The following is a 16933-nucleotide window of genomic DNA, read 5'->3' as shown; positions in this document are numbered from 1 at the left end:
TACTTTGAAGTAGAATTTATTTTTACAAAGGAAAAAAAAACATCAAAACTAACAAACCTGAGGAGACAGATTGAGCGGCAGTGCTGGCCTGGAGCAGCTCTCGGCGGCAGAACTTGGGGGAGCAGGGGAGCCTGCACTGCTGCAGATGAGCCTGTGGTGAGTTGATCCCACACAGGCTCGGGACCAGAAATGCCGGGGCCCCAGTTCCCTCATTTTAGCTTAAGCAGTTGGATAAGAAATGCACGTGATACTCTCGATTGTGAATTACTACATGAACAAGAGAAGGAAAGACTATTAGGAGTTATCGAGCGATTGTCTTGTGCCACATTTGACTTATCATATAGGATCTTATTTACTCCTTGCGAGAATACTGCTGGTTCCAGTGTATTATCTTCATTACTTACAGTGAAGGAAACTGAGGCAAGCTGATTAAATGATTCACTCGGCTGTACTAACTGTAAGGAGGCAGCCTTTCTGACAGCGGAACCCTCCCGTTTCCCCGTTCCCCAAGCTCTGAGGCAGGAGAATCAGACACTGGCTGTGACCTCTGGCAGTGCTGAGCCGTCCGTCTCTGCAGGTGCAAGGCAGAGGGGGGCTCACCGTGGATAATGAGCTGTCCCACCTTGGGGGCCCTCTGGGGTCAGGGGTATGAAGTGCAGCCTGCTAGGAGCCCTTCTGCTGGTTTCAAGTTCATTAATTCCACATGGTTGTATGTGTCTCCTTTTCTGCATTATGAGTGGAGCTGAGGGAGCACGAGATGAGGGGGCCTTGTCTTCAGAAGAATTCCATGTGGAGTGGGAGGCTGACCTCCAGATAGAGCCGCCCATGAATGTGTCCCCTTAGGTAGCCAGAGACTTTGCAGAGGTGATGAAGGTGCAGGATCTTGAGTTGGGAGGTGGTCCTGGAGGCTCCATGTGAGCCCAGTATGATGAACACAGCGAGACTCAGACTTCTGACTCCAGAACTGTCAGATAATAAATGTGCGTTCTTTTAAACCATGAAGCTTATGGTCATTTACTAGCTATAGGAAGCTAACACAGGGCGTCAGATACCCACAGGGATGGGGACGGGGTGAGACCCGTGGGGCGGGGGCAGCAGCCCCCGTGCAGGCTGGTGGCAGGGCTGTGTCAGCCGGGGGGCTCCTCTCTCCTCCGCCGACCAAAGGCTTTGCCCAGTCCCCTCTCTTTTTCCCCCAGTGATTCGGATGGAAATGTTCACTGAATGCACAGATGCCCGGAAGAGAAGAGAGGGAGTTCAGGACTTGCCCAGAGAGCCCAACAGGGTGGAGGAGTGGAGTCCAAGCAGGACGTCTGTCTAGAAACCTGGGTCCTGGGGGAGGGAGGAGAGGCTGAGCCGGCCAGTGGGCAGAGGACACCAGACGTGCGGTTACTAACATGGGGGGAGTGCGGCAGGGACGCCAGGGGACGTGGCTGCGGAACCAGCTGCAAGGTCCAGGCATGCTTGGGAGGGAGAAAGTCAGCTTCCTGTTTCGCCCCGCTTTCTTAGAGTGCTGGGTGCGAAGCACCCTGGCTCTGCAGTCGGACACACCTGGTTCTCGTCCCTGATTGCAGCTCAGATGAGTGCAGTGGCCATGACCCATGCTTACCCATCTGTGAAATGGGGGTGCAGTGGTACCCTCCAGCAGGACAGCTGAGGGATTTGATGAGAGTATTTAAAAATCCCTAGCACTTTCCCTGACCATAGCTGGGCCTCCATGTTGGTAAGAGGAATAGTGCTCAATAAATTGAAGGAAAGATGAACTGTTCAGTGTTCATTCATTCCTGTACCATTAAAAAAAAAAGTTTACTATGGATCGAACAGTTGCCAGAGCCAACCCTGAGGCTTAGGGCATGTCAGCCTCTGGAGGGGTCTGGAAAGGCCTGGATGGCATGGACATTGGTCTCCTGGGCTGGAGCGGGTAAAGGGGGCCTCTCCATGGCTGTATCCAGGCCAAGCTCACCCTTTGAGCAGCCCACCTCTCCCACCTCCATCCTGAGTCTCAGGAGCAAAAGCCTTTACAACTAGAAAGAGGAAGCTCTGATCCCCGGAGCACAAACATACCAGCATCTTCAGGTGCCAAAAAGCAAGCCTTGGAGATTAGAATCACTCTCCTGGGGGGAGTTTGTCCCTGTGCAGCAGAAGCTTGAAATGTTCACAAGTCATTGACTGGGAAGTTCTGTATCTGGGTCTGCTCACTAAATAAAAGTGTGTGTGCAGGCACGTGTGTGCACCCAAATGCACGCACAAGGATGCTTATCAGTGTGCTATCTATAAGAGAACATCAAAATTCCTAGCTTTCCAGTTCTAGGGGAACGGTTAAGTCATGGCTTGTATTTATGTTACGATGTTATACAACAGTTAAAATGTATTTTAATAGACTTATTAATACTGGAATATACAGCCACAGGTTTAAAGGTATTCTCTCTCTCACAGACATACACACACACAGAAAAACAGATTGCAAAGGAAGATATCAAACTGTTGAGAGTGATTAAGTGGGGAGGGTGTAGCTCAGCACGCACGAGGTCTTGGGTTCAATCCCCGGTGCCTCCATTAAAAATCGATCAATAAATAGACAAATCTAGTTACTCCTCTAAATAAATAAATGAATAAATGACTGCCAATTGAACAAAGAATATGAACATTCTAAGGTGCAAAACATTAACAGTAATTATTCCAAATTGGTGAGATTACACTTTTTTCTCCTCTTTTGTATTGTCTTAATCTTCCGTCCTGAGCCTATATTGTTATTAAAATTAGAAGAGGAGCAAAGACATTTAGGACTCATGCTATCCTGGAGGGGGGTCTGTAGGGGAGCTGCCCACCGGCTGGGCTGAAGGCTGCTGAGCCGCTCGGAGCCCTGAGGCTTTCGCCTGCAACATGGGCCTGAGCGTTTGCCTCACAAGGTTGCAGGGATACTGATATTTCTGGATTAAACCACGCGGCGTCAATTATTTTAAAACGCCAAACGCAAAGCCCAGGTAGATGCTGTGTCTTCGGAGAGGGCTGCTCGGCCAGGTAGATGCCCCGCCACCACACCCCCCCCCCACTGCGGGCCGTCCTCCTGCCCCCAGGTGCCCTGTTCATTCTCTCTCTCCTTCTTCTCAGCTGCCCATGATGGGAGGCGCCTTCATGGATTCGCCCAATGAGGACTTCAGCACCGAGTACTCCCTCTTTAACTCCTCCACCAACGTCCACGCGGCCTCCAGCGGCCATGGCCAGCCGGAGGAGCCGCCCCGGTCCTCCAATGACGCCGTCTTGCTGTGGATCGCCATCGTGGCCACGCTGGGGAACATCGTGGTGGTTGGCGTGGTGTACGCCTTCACCTTCTGAGCGACTCCAGACGGCCCAGCCAGCGAGGCGCTGCGGCTGTCGGCTGCGGGCCACACCCACGTTCTAGAACCAGGAGTTCTGACCAGGCACACAGCCTCTCCAAGCAGAGCCGCCATGCAACCGGAATTCCCCTAAGCAGCCCTGATTTCAAATACTCCACGCTGTGGTCCAGCTGATCCAGTAAACGCGAAGGCATGACTTCCAGCCCCCAGAGTCACAACAGGGCCAAGCCTCCGAGGAGCAGATTGGGAAATTCTGAAAACTGCATCTCAAGAACATGAGACCAGAGGGAATGGCCAGTTAGGTTTAAAATACAGACATGGTTGGATGATAGTTCGCTGACAGTAAATAATCATTTATGTGTCTTGTTTTTATGCAAACTTATCACACGTGGTGTGTGGAGCACTGGGGCAGGAGCAGCCCTCAGAACTTGAGTGTGCCCACGCCAATCTTGGTTTCCCACTTAGCCCCTCAGAATACTGGCGGCAGCCCCTTGAAGGGCTGTTGAATGTTCCTTGTTTGACTTAGAAATGGCATCTTTGTCAACAGACACCTGGCCCCTTATGAAACCCGAAAGCATCAGAAAACCCAGGAATGGGGGGGTTACTGGTGAGACGGTGAGGTTTCCAGGGTGGTCGTGGTGGTTTTTATCTGCTGGATAGTCTATCTCTTCTTTTTAAAAAGAGGAGAAGGCATCTTTAAAAATCAGATTTGCCCAGCAGTTAACTCTTCAGGACCCCTACTGAAGATGTCCTTCCTTCTCTGAGAAATCACGGAGTTTGGGATGAATAAGGCTCCAGTCCACCTCCTCCTTTGGCAGATGGGCAGGAGAGGGGCGTGGTTCGCCTTTGATCGCAGGCAGTTGAGCCCAGGGTGGGCACGGTGGTGAGCCACCCACATTTAAATGTGGTTTGGCCACTAGGTGCTCTTGCAGGCATGAACGGGTTCTGCCTGAGTCAATGTCCTTATGTGCTTAAAAGCCAGTGGCCGGGGGGACTGGCAAACCAGGGAGCCCCCTCGTCAAGACTAGAGCAGGATGGATGTGCTGGAGGAGGCAGTAGAGGGAAGGGCTCAGTTTTCTTTCGTCCTTAGGAAAGGTCGTTGCACAGTGCCCCCACTTCCAGAGACAGCCTTCCCCCGACCCCCATCCCTGCCCCCCGAGAGTGGGAGGAGCTCAGAGGCGGGCTCACTCGCCTGCAGGCAGGGAGTGGCTTTCTCCTTGCCTCCCCCCTGCACTGTGAAAAGAAAATGAAGGGCATGACCTCCCCCTTTGTGCTGGAGAAACTTATAGGGCCAATAAGAAGCCTTCATGCATATTTGCGGACAATTGTAAAGAGGCTGAATTTGTCACTGTGGTCCCAGGAGAAATGAGTGCTCCTGATGCCAGGCAAAGGGACATCTTAATTGTCCAGGGGCAGCCACTCATCTCTGGGAGGTTGGCACCAAGCTGCCCTGGTAACAGGATTACACCCGACCTCCAGACAGTGCCGGCAGACAGCCGCCAGCTCTTATTGGCCGCATCCGTCACTGCCACCCGGCGTCCATCCACAGATGCTTCAGCTCGAGTGGAGATCAGGAGCACAGAAAGCCAGTGTGACCTCTGCAAAGTGGGAGAAGGGATGTGGCACCTTCTACCAGGACCTCTTTTGGAATCACTGACGGGGCCCTGCTGTGTGCAGGCAGGACCAGCCTGGAGGCAGGGCTGGGTGGTTGCCATGGGAAACACTCCGTCCCAGCTGCTTCTACAGCAAACTCCTCTCCGTGAAGCTCTGGCGTCCGCCACATGAGCGAGGTCTTTCTTAGACACATGTCTTTATGAGAAGGAGCCAAGGAGGGAGGTCCAGAGCCAGGGTGGGGAGAAAATGTGTCTTCATGGGGGGGTCACTCAAGCCCAAATTCTCTGACTCTTTGCCTCCTGACCTGACATTCCCAGGGAAGCCCGCAGCCCTGTAAGAGGCAGGTGGCAGCTCCCTATTCTCAAAAGGCCTGTGAAAACAGAATTCTATGTTTGCCATGATGGGGAGAGGAGAGAAAAGGTTGGCTTCTAGCTGTAAGGAGAGCTCCAGCCTCCAGGCCAGCCCTGGTGGGCCCCTGTTCACTGGGTACTTCTGGGCACAGGGGTTTCCCCTGTGAAAGCTTTTTCCCCCTGACATGAGTGACAGTTAAATTCAACTTTCAAATCTTTCTCCCTTTTCTGTCAGGGCCATAGATGGTCAGGAGCTTTAGGGGCCTTCTATCCGAATTTTGCATCATACAGATTACAGTGACTTGCCCAAGTTCACTCCATCTCCATCTCCTGTGGTTTCTTTGTCTCCACCTTCACTCAGATAATGGTGAGAATCAATGTGCACGTTAGATTTCCAGCCAGAGTGGCTGCCCTCTCCCTCCTGCCTCAGTTGGGGTTCTGTCTTGGGTGTTAAGAAAGGCCAGCAGATCTGACATCAGGGCTTGTGTCCTGCGTCCGGGCACTGTGCCCCACTCGCATGCACAGATTTAATCCTTACAATTACCCTAGTGCATCATTGCTCCAATACACAGATAAGGAACCAGGAGCTCAGAGGAGTGGACTAACTTGCCCGAGGCCACACAGCATGAAAGTGATGAGCAGGCTGAACTTGAACCATTTAGAACCATTGGCTTCTAAAGCCGGCTCTTTCTGGAACACGGTGTCGCCTGCCCTGTTCCTTAAAGTTGAATACAAGTCTCTTGCCTGGCTAGAGAAGCTCCCAGAAACCAGCTTTCTCGGGATACGTGTAGAAGGTCCCTGGCCCAAACCCAGAACCCACAGTGGGGCCCTCGGGAGGAGGAGGCTCATGCAGCCAGAATTGATGAGGACATCCTCAATGTGGGATGGTCCATGCTGCAGGCTGGGCCCCAGCCAGCACAGGCTCAGGCCTCCCGCTGAGCCCCAGGGCTCTCCCAAGCACAGGGATGGGTGGGGTCGGGGTCGGGGGTGGGGTGCTCCTCCCTCAGACCCCAGCCAGCCTGGGGCTCCCGTTCTGGCTTCTCCCAGGTGAGGCTGGCCTCGGAGCCCACCCTGGCTTGACGGCCCATGCTGAGGGAGGAGACGCTTGCCTCTTTAGTCGCTGCTCCTCAGGGAAGGGGTCCTCTGTTTGCTGGAATGCACCCTGCACTTGCCCCTCAGCGAGCCCCTCCATTTCCCCGCTGCGAGCCGTAGGTGTTCCACACCCATGTGTGCCCTTCACCAAACAGACCTCGCTTGCTTTATGAGGTCATGAGTTGCTGTCCTTGGAATTTTGGAGGAGAGGCCGGAGCATGTCCCAAGGAGATTCTGCTTCCCATGAGGCCCCAGTGAGAGATCGCTCTGCTGGTTCCTGCTCTGCCATTGCTGCCCTCCCCTTTTCCATGGGATCAAGGTCAAGAGGCAAACGAGATTCCCTTGACACCATCTATCCGCCAGAGACAGACGCTTATATCTCCTTTCAGGAGTCTCGTAGGATCCGAGGGAGAGAGGCGGGGGGACAGGCTGGCACCACTTGGCTGGAGAGACAACAGGCCATTTTCCAGTCTGTTCTAAATGGAGGGCCTGGCTGCCCGCCAGCCCACAAGCATCTGTCCGAATCCCTCCCTGGGGACTGGAGAGGCTCGGCCGCCATCTACACTGCTGCCGATCCCTTCCAGACAAGCACTCCCCTCTCTCAGGACCATGACCCTCCCTCATAATTAGCGGTGATGTGGTTAACAATGATTATTCCTCCTGCTGTCGTGACTACACACCTTCCTGTGCTGTGTGCTGTATATAGTTCACGTACTTCTCAAATCACCCCTTGGGGGCTGGTGTGCGGTCATGTTTTTCTGTGGAGAAAGCTGAGGCCAGGCTGTGCACCTGGGAACCCACAGCGGAGGGGCTGGGGTTCAGAGCCAGCGCTGCTGGCCCTGCAGGCTGGGTGGTCACCCTGCGTCCATTCCCTCTGTGATGAGCCCTTTAGAATGGACCTTCCCAGGACGGGCTTCTGAGGCTGGGCTGTTCTGGTCCCGAAGAGCTGATTTTGACTGTGAGTCCTAGGAAGGGGTGGGTAACAGTGCCCAGGTATTTGTCAGTCTCAGAGCCTCACAGTGACATCAGGACCTTTACCTTTTGGGAAGGCAGCTGGGGCCACGCGGTAAATTGGTGGAGAGCGGACAGGTTTCGGGATGCCCGGCCCAGGGCGCCATCCCCCAGCGTGCTGTGCGTTTGCCGGAGAGACAGGGGTGGCCCTGCCCGGATGCCCAGCCCAGAGGCTGTGCATTCGCCAGGAAACTCAGGGGGGACCCTGGATTACCAGTCCCAGCCCTGGGACAGGCATCGTGTTCTCTGCCAGCTGTCACCCAGCCCCCTTCTCCACGTCGTGGCAAATGCTTTTTGACTGTCCTCAGGTCCCTGGTGGGCTGGGGAGGCCCTAGGAGCTGTTCTCCTGGCCAGAGGGAGCAGTCGGAGGCTGAATGTTCTGTCTTTGCCTGGCCTACCTCACGGGGCCCACCTCTCCTGCCCTACCTGCTCTCGGTAGAGGTTTGAGATAGTTGCCAGGTCAGACCAATCAGCAGGGGAGCAGAGCCTTGAGCCCAGAACATCTATGACATTTCTCAACCACTGGGACTGTGGTTCTCACCTGGGGGCACTTTTACCCTCCAAGGGACCTTTGGCAATGTCTGAAGACAGTTTTGTTTTTCATGATGTGGGGGGATGTGTTCTACTGGTGTCTAGTGGATAGAAGCCAGGGATGCTTTTGAACAGCCCCCACGACAAAGAATTATTCATCCCTAAACACCAGTAGTGCTGAGGGTGGGACACCCAGCACTAGACCGTGCTATCTCTGACTCCAGAGCTGTGGGTGTCTTCCAAAGCTCCACCTTTCCCCATTTGTGAGTCACTGAATAATTCAAAGCTCTTCTGAGCTGCAGAAGTGATCATGGTTGCTGCCTCAAGTTCAAATAATAATTCCAGCCAAGGGCAGTGGTCCGGCACCCAGCAAGCCATTTGGAAATCCACGCCCTCTCCCTTGCCACTGTCTTGGGCTTCCGTGCAGAGTCAGCCTGGATGGAAAAAAATCCAACAAACTCAATGGGAGGGTGGGGCTGAACTTGTCCAATATTCCCCCTCCCAGTAACTGTGTGTCTCTGGGACCTTGAGGGACCTGGCCCCTCGCCAGTATATCTGCGAAAATCTTAGAAGGGGTAGGGGGTGGGAGGACTGGCTAACAGCCTTTGGGCAAACCCACATCTTCTCTTGTTTCTGACTTTTTCCTACCCTGTTTCCCCCAGTTGAAAATATCCTAACAGCCTTTCTACTATCTAACGTTTCTACTGTTCAAAGTTTTAAACCTTGTTCTTGTAACTAACCGCTGTCCAGATACCCAGTCTTCATGCCAAGAGAACCAGAAACGTTCCTGTGTCTTACGAATGTTTTCATAATCAACTTGTAAATGTTAGTAGTTTACTGAACAAAAAGGTATTTTCACTATTCTTGTAGTCCTTTGCTACTCAAGCCCCCAGGTTTCGAGATGGGATCACTAACTTTTACTACAGTGAAAAGGCTATTTCTTAACGTAGGGCTTCAACGTGCTCTTTTGATGAAAAATCTCTAACCTTAATGGATGTAAAACTGTAGCTGTGGAATCGTGCTCCGTTGACTGTTGGCACTGCTGCTTTGTTGTCATTTTCTATTATGAGAATTAAAACAAAGAAAGGAAACATCAACTCTTACGTGTCTGAATCCAGCCTGTGCTTTCTCTAAAGGATGCTGTCGACTCACCTTCGCGATGCTCCGCTCCAGCTGCCGCCCCCTCCCGCAGGCAGCACGCCCCCCCCCCCACCGCTGCCGGCAGCCTCCCAGTCTCCCCACCACCTGCAGCAAATCGCTTTCATTCATTAACATTCATTTTCATTAACATTCACTTACCCACCAGTTTTCCCCGCCCTCTGAGCCATCTGAGAGCAAAGTTTATCATCCCAACTTTTTCTCACCCCCGCATCCTAGCACAGTGCCTGGCCTGTGGTAAGCACACAACTGACATTCAGAGAATGAATGAGTGGTAGCCAAAGGACCGGCCCAGTGAATTTCAACACCACACAGGGCAGCGAGTATGCAGTTAAAGCTTAATTCATTCACTCACTGATCACAGCAAACATACGGCACTGACTAGGTGTTCTGTGCAGTTCTGAGCTCTTTATACGTATATTAACTCACTTGGTCTACACAATGGCTGTATTAAGTCAGTATTTTTGTTACCCTCCTTCTTGGTTTTACAAATGAGGGATCTGAGGCGAGGACCGGTTTCGCATGTGGCCGGTGAGGGCAGAACCAGGACTGGAACCCAGGGCTGGCTCACAGTTCATATTCTAATGGCTGTAAAATGCCCCTCAGTGTCTGATGAGCACTGACTAGAGGCCCTGTGCTGGGGCAGGGATGCTGTCCGGGACACATTTTTGAGGGGGAAGAGGCACAAACACCGTCACTGTCGGGTGTTACGTGCTGAAATGATAAGGGACCAGGTGTTGCGCTCTGCACTCGGATCCCTTCTGAAGGGTCCGGACAGGCCCAGAGGAGGCCCACTGTGGTGGCCAGGACCCTAGGGAAGGAGGAATGGTGTAAGGGATTGATTGGATCCGTGGCTTAGGCAATAGTTAACAGCTGATGGGAGATTGGACCCAGAGCTCTGGGTCCCAGCTTAGAACATAGTCATCCTAGAAGGTAGGAGAGGGACAGGTGCAGGAGGGGCGGCAGGTGCAGGAGGGGGGGCAGGTGCAGGAGGGGGCAGGTGCAGGAGGGGGGCAGGTGCAGGAGGCGGGCAGGTGCAGGAGGGGGCAGGTGCAGGAGGGAGGCAGGTCAAGAGGGGGCAGGTGCAGGAGGGGGGCAGGTCAAGAGGGGGCAGGTGCAGGAGGGGGGCAGGTGCAGGAGGGGGCAGGTGCAGGAGGGGGCAGGTGCAGGAGAGGACAGGTGCAGGAGGGGGCAGGTACAGGAGGGGGGCAGGTGCAGAAGGGGGCAGGCCAGTCAAAAGACTCATGGCTCGAGTGTCAGGGTCTTAAGACCAGGAAGCCTTGGGCTGCAGAGGCGTCCCGCCCCCGACTCTAGCCTTGAACTGGTCCCAGCTCTCCCAGTCCCTGTCAGGCAGGGAGACCCAGTGCCCACGGCTCCCAGTGTTGCAGGAAAATGGGGGCCGAGAGAGGATGGTGGTGTCCCAGGTCCCAGGTCCCTGATACGCGCCCTGCCAAGTGAGGGTCCTTGGCTTCATGCAGGAAAGAATTCAAGAGCGAGCCACAGTAAAGTGAAAGTAGGTTTATTCAGGGAGGTACAAACTCCATAGGCAGAGTGTGGGCTGTCTTGGAAGGCGAGAGGGGCGCCAGGGTAAAGAGGTGTTGGGTTGTGTGGGGTAATTTCATAGGCTAACAAGTGGGAAGATTATTCCAACTACTTGAGGAAGGAGCAGAGATTTCCAGGAATTTGGCCACCACCCACTTTTTGGCCTTTTATGGTGAGCCTCAGAACTGTCACGGAGCCTGTCGGTGCGTCATTTAGCGTGCTGCTGTACTACGGTGAGCACACGCTGAGGCTCAAGGTCCCCTGGCAAGTGAGTCTTCCGCCATCTTCGGTTTAGTAGGTTCTAACCAGTTTTGGTCATGTCCTCAATGGCTATGTCATTCTTTTAATGTTTGTGCCCTGCCCTTTCCCTCCTGTCTCATCAGAGCAGGGTCAGTCCAGACTGGGAAGATAACCCACACCTGCCCCTCTCAGGTCCAGTGACCTAATTTGCAGGACCCACTGTAACATGAAAACACAGGGCTCTTGTTCAGAGGTATGAAGACTTCAAGATGGAGCCCAGGGCAGCTGCAGAGTTCACGTGCCCACAAAGCTGACCTTGGCCATGCTGTGCTGGGCTACACAGCCCGGGGAAGAAAGGGGCAGAGGACCACACTCCCCACCGCGCTGTCTCCTCCCGCAGGCTGCTCTTCAGGGGAATTCATGTTGATTGCTTGCGGGAGAAGTGGGAAAGGCCAGAAAATGTTCCCATTCCTACGTGCAAGCGCCTTGTACAATGTGACTTTGCAGCTGCCCCATCCAAATGTGGAGCCTGTCTTCCCAAACTCTGACTGTCTGGACTGGCTTTGGTGGACTGCATCCTCCAAAAGGGACGTGGGGCCAGTCCTGGGTGTAGATGGTCCTCAGGAAGGTTTTCAGCTTCTTCTCTTAATGACATTGGAAGCCTGCAGAGCCAAGGCTAGCCTGCTGGATGAGGAGAACCCAGGGCCTGGCTGCCCCACTGTCCTAAACGACAGCCTGTCAACTCCCTCACAGGTAAGTGAGCCGAGGAAGGGGAAAGATTCACGGAAAGGAGGTGTTCCACAATGGAAGTGCCGCTTAACGTTTCTGAGATGGTTAAGTAAAGCCAAATAAATCACTGAAGGCTTCCTGGAGGAGGCAAAATTCAACCTTGCATAAGATCTGGAGAAGCAGGTGCACAGCAGAGGGGTGCATGGGCACTAGGGGATGGGAGATCAAGCTGGAGCCTGGAGGTCAAGGCTGTGATGTGAATAAGGCTGCTAAGCGGATCTAGGGAGGCAGCAAGGAGGCTGGGAAGGAACTCCTGATTTTGCCTCTCAAACCTGCCCCTCCGGCCACCCTCACGGCACCTCCCCTGCCCCTAGTTCGGGCCAGTGGCCTTGGGTCTTCCTCCCCATGGTATAACAAGTGAAGATGGCAGAGGAATCCACAAGCCCTGACAGACTATGTCCTCAAGACTGAGAAGCATCATTTTGAAATAACCAAGACAGCACGTGGCAAGATTTTTCAAGAGAAGGGAGCAGCCAGTGTACAAACTGTGGTATTTATATTTTAAGAAGCCACAACCTGTCCAGCCCATACCACAAACATCCCCACTGTCCACTGCCACCTTCCCTGCTAGCATTTACACCCAATTTTTGATTTTACAAATTTGGTTTGTTGGATCCTATGGTAAATCTATTTTTCATGTGTTTTTTTTTAAAGGAATCTCTGTACTGTTTTCCATAGTGGCTGCACTTCAATTTTTTTAAAAATTAAATTTAAAAAACTTGATTTGTAAATACATACGCTGACATTCTATTTGCCTGCTACCAGTCAACCTTGACATCTGAACGGCCTGGAACGGGCTTCCTGGAGCAGAACGCTACGCGGCGCTGGGCCTGTGAGGAAGTCATCGCTCAAACAACCACCAATCTTCGCTTTTGTCCAGGAGCCCCTGCACTGTGATTTGGGGGGTGGGCGGGCTCCCATCTCTGGGACTAGCCTGCCTCCCTGACTAGCTGTCCACTCCTGGAGGGCAAAGGCCCCTTTGGCCCCCACCTGAGTCCCCCACAGTGCCCGCCAGTCCACGCTTCCTCACAAGTGGGTGAATACTAAACAGGCGAGCTGGGATGGAAAGTGCAGGGGCACACTGATGCCTGGGGGACGGCCACTCCCTGCATCACCTCGGGAGCTGTCTGAGCCTTGGGGGGAGGGGGAAGAGGAGGGGAAGAGGAGGGACTCAGTGATTCTGGGATCATCCACTGTAACTGAGCCCCTCCCCGGGCATTTTCCCCTTTGACCGAGCCAGGCTCGGGATGGTTCAGACTCCTGTAGGGTGCTGGCCTGACCAGAGCAGCAGAAAGGGCCCCATGATGACTGTTTGTACGAGCCAGGCTGCTGGGGCCTTTTCTGCAAACTAAACAAATAACATTAACTACCAGGGCAACCAGCTCCCTGCAGAGGTGCTGCCCTAAGGGCTTACAAAGCACTTTCCAATCCAGCTCTGATCCTCTGAACGGGACCCTCCCCTCCAACACCGACCTGGCTCCGCCACACTGCCTATCCCAGCTGGGCCCTGAGATGTGCAGGGGAACAAGGCAGGGTTCCCTATGCTTTGTCTCCAGGGAGACAGGCTTACAAACGATCAGCTGAAGACAACAGTGCGTTGGCGTGGACAGTGAGAAGCCTGGAGGAGGGGACGGCCAGAGGAGGGCCTCCTGGCCAGGCTGGCAGCCCAGGCCAGAAGCTGAGACTCCTGTTTTTAGAAAAACAAAATGAGTTTCATGTACTTGCTTATACAATGATTAATGATTGAGCACCTAATGTGTGCCAGGCACTACTCTAGACAGCGGGGCTGCATAAGTGGAACTTCCGACAATGCACGTAGTTAAATGATGTCTGTGACATAGTAAGAAATACATCCTAGTGTCTGTTGCTGACAATCCCATAGCGCACACCTGAAATTCGCTGAGAGAGTAGATGGAGCATTAAGTGTGCTGACGCTGACAACAATAACAACGACAGTGGCAGCAATAATAATAAAGGGGGTGGAGGAGCCTTTGGGAGGCGTGGACTTGTCTGTGGCCTTGATGGCAGTGACGGTTTCCCGGCTGCTCACTTACCTCCAAATTCATCAAGTTGTGGACATCGAAGATGTACAGCTTTTGACCTATCAATCATACCTCAATAAAGTGTTTTTTTCAAAAAGGACATATATATTTGGTCCCTGCCCCTGGTGCCTGACACAGGACTCCGAAGACCCTTGTCATTCCCTGAGTCATGAGAGCCACACACAGAGTTCCTGAGTCCCTTGGCTTCCCGGGTGACAGGAGCATCTTTTGTTCTAAAGAGATGAGTGTTGCTGGGGTCCTCGATGGGGCTGGTCACCAGAAAGACCAAGCCATGATTAGAAGCTTGGGACTGTCAGCCCCACCTCCCATCCTCTGGGGAAGAGGTGAGGGTCTGCCGATGAGATGAAGCTTCCATAAAAATCTCCAAACTGTGGGGTTGGGAGGACGTCCTGGGTGATGAACACATCCATGTGCCAGGAGCGGGGTGCACCCCAAACTCCAAGGGGACAGAGGTTTCCGCACGGGGGACCCTTCCAGACCTCGCTCTGTGTTCCTGCTCACCTATATCCTTTATAATGTTCTTTATGATAAACTGGTAAACGTTAAGTCAAGTGTTTCCCTGAGTTCTTTGAGCTGTTCTAGCAAATTCTCAAGTCCAAGGAAGGTATTGTGAGAACCTCAACAATTTATAGTCAATCAGACAGAAGTGTGGGACCCAGGGGCCCCACAACTTGTGACTGGTGTCTGCAGAGGGGGCATCTTTGGGACCGAGTCACTCAACCTGGGGTCTGACACTAACTCCAGGTAGTCAGTGTCAGAACAGAATTAAATGACAGGGCGGGACACCCACTTGGCATCGGAGTCTTGGAGAATTGGTTGGTGTGGGACAAATAACCCCACACCTGTGGTGTCAGAAGTGTTGTAAACAGAGGAACCATTTTCCTGTAATATCAAATGGTGCTCAGAGTTATGGGGAGAAAATGAAGCTAGTCACAGGCTAGAAAGCAGAGGCACGCTGTTTGCCGGGAAACAGAAAGATCAGGCACGAGTTAAAGCGGTGAGAACGGAGCTTATCCTGTAAGGACCCACCGACAGCAGGAGAGGTGCTGAGCTCCGTTCTGATCTGTGCGTAGGTGGGAGGTGCCAGCAAAGGACCACCATCAGGGAGGCTGGAGGGGTGAGGGGCGAGGTGCGGGGAGCTCAGGGAAGCGAAAAATTACAAAGGGTGGGTCAGTGTAAATGTGCTGAGGCCAGCTGTGTCTGCCAGCTGGCAGTTCTATCAATACAGTCTACGCCCCGCCCGCCCCCTGCAGCCTGGGGGACAGGGGTCCAGCCTTCCCAAGGCTCATGTTTCAAAGGAATGGCTTTCAGGTCCCTGAGAAAGACTCTCCTGAGTTGTAGGAAATCCACAGATGTCTCAAAGGGACAGAGGGAGAATTCGCCGTTGTAAAGCACTTCCTGGTAAATACTCTGAGGAAAGGCAGTCAGGGGCCTGTGTCAGGCATTGGCTGGAAACACGGTAAATTCTTCCGACAGCTTCTCCAGACAGGAACTTGAAGGGGGCTGGGTCAGCCCAGGGACACCACCTCAGGCTGCTAGAAGCCTGCTAAGGTTGGTCTTTTGGTGCGGAGATTTGGACAGGGTCATCGTGCGCAAAGTCCTTTGCGGCTCTCAAAACTTCTACTCCTGGCAGAGGAGTGGTGCTGGCCCAGCCTAGGACGACAGTTCAAAGAGGTGACTGAGGTGCCCAGCCACCCTGAGGAGCTGGGCAGAGAGGAGAGATTGGTACCCACTTCTTACCAAGTGTTGTCTCAGAACTGCCTTTGGAAATAGCATCCTTCCTTAACCCACAAGCGTTCACTGAGCTTCTACTCCGAGCAGGACAGACAAGAATAGGGCCTGGTTCCTGCCCTCAGGTTCCCACTGTCTAGTCCTGAGCTCCCGCTCAGAGGCGATCACGTGACATGACCCAGCTCTCCCTTGAGATGAAGCCTCTGAAGGCCTCTTATTCCCAGCATGGGCCCCCATGCAGTGAGGCGCTGGCAGGGCATCGCTGTGCTTGGGGCATACCCATGTGGTGCTTTTTTACCTTATCGGGCCCTTCTTCTACGTGGAAAGGGCTCCCAGTGTGCTCTCTCCTGTCACGCCATGCTGTGTGCTGCCTGGGGTCTGACCTACAGCCTCACGTTCAAGGTCAGAGCCCTAGGGAGCTCTCTGCAGCCCAGACTCTTCATTGAACACTGCCATCAGCAGCCACAGCCCTGAGTCTCATCCCCCTCTCACCTTAACCTCATCCATCCTTTTTCCTGCTTTGTGAGTCAATCATGTGGATCCTGGGATGGGAGCCATCACCCGTCCATCCCTAACAGCCCTGAAGACGATCAATGCGGAGCAGCTCCCACAAGATCCAAACACAGTCGTGGCTGCTTCCTAGTTAAAAAGAAGTTTGTTACAAATGTCAGTCAGTATTGAAACCTAACCTTCAGCCGCCGTCTTGCAGACACCAACGGAAAGTTCAGCAAGCGTGTATTTTGTTCCTGAGACTGAAGAGCCCAGGAGTCAGTGTATGTTAGGCGTGTGTGCTATTTCCAAACCCCACAAACTAAGAGGGATAAATTTTCAGTACAGCTTAGAATTTGCTCATTTTATTACCCTCTTTTTTGTTACGTTTAGAAAGGAAGTCAAAGGGATTATAATTCAACTTGAGTAAAAATTTAAAACCATGTATTTTACGACAAAGGGCCTTTAACTTAAAATGGCCAAAGCATCGATGATACAATATTTGCTATAAAGAGAATTTATTGTGAGTTTAAATTTTCTGATATTAAATGTTACTTAATAAAGACTTGTTTTCGTTAACGGGGGGGGATACTTGGCAAAAAGCCACTTACAAAGATTTCCTTATATCCACTCAAGACTCCCTTCCTTGTGGGGTGCTTAGGATTATTTTGTTATGGGGGGAGAGGGGAGGGTAAGGGAAAGGAGAATAGGAGAATTACTTGGCAAAAATGAGAATGAAAATGCAGCGGGACTGAGGATAGATCGATCACCTGTGGGCACGAGCATGAATACGTAATGACCCTTGTTAATCCATCGGGACATCAGACACTGCTGGAAGACCACCGGGGGCCCCTTGGCTCGGAGGTAGTGACAGCAGAGGGAGGAATGCCTCCGCTTGGAGGCGCAAGAGGAGTCCTGCCGAACTGCGGCTGTCGTCAGGGGAGCATTTGGCAAAGTCACGACTACCTTCTCCCCCATCCCCACTTGT

The 16933-nt window shown here is 52.9% G+C and overlaps 1 protein-coding gene across 1 annotated transcript in view; it reads left to right on the top strand.

Moving 5' to 3' along the window:
• C6H14orf132 (chromosome 6 C14orf132 homolog) overlaps window positions 1-9034 on the top strand; it is a 45320-nt gene extending 36286 nt beyond the window's left edge. The window contains exon 3 of the mRNA XM_074364832.1: window positions 3109-9034. Within this exon, the coding sequence (XP_074220933.1) occupies window positions 3109-3333 (225 nt within the window). The 3' untranslated portion in view covers window positions 3334-9034. The remainder of the gene's footprint in view (window positions 1-3108) is intronic.
• Window positions 9035-16933: the final 7899 nt, after the last annotated feature.

Source organism: Camelus bactrianus, chromosome 6 (assembly GCF_048773025.1).
Source record: "Camelus bactrianus isolate YW-2024 breed Bactrian camel chromosome 6, ASM4877302v1, whole genome shotgun sequence".
Taxonomy (NCBI): Eukaryota; Metazoa; Chordata; class Mammalia; order Artiodactyla; family Camelidae; genus Camelus; species Camelus bactrianus.
This window is presented reverse-complemented; position numbering and strand designations above follow the sequence as displayed.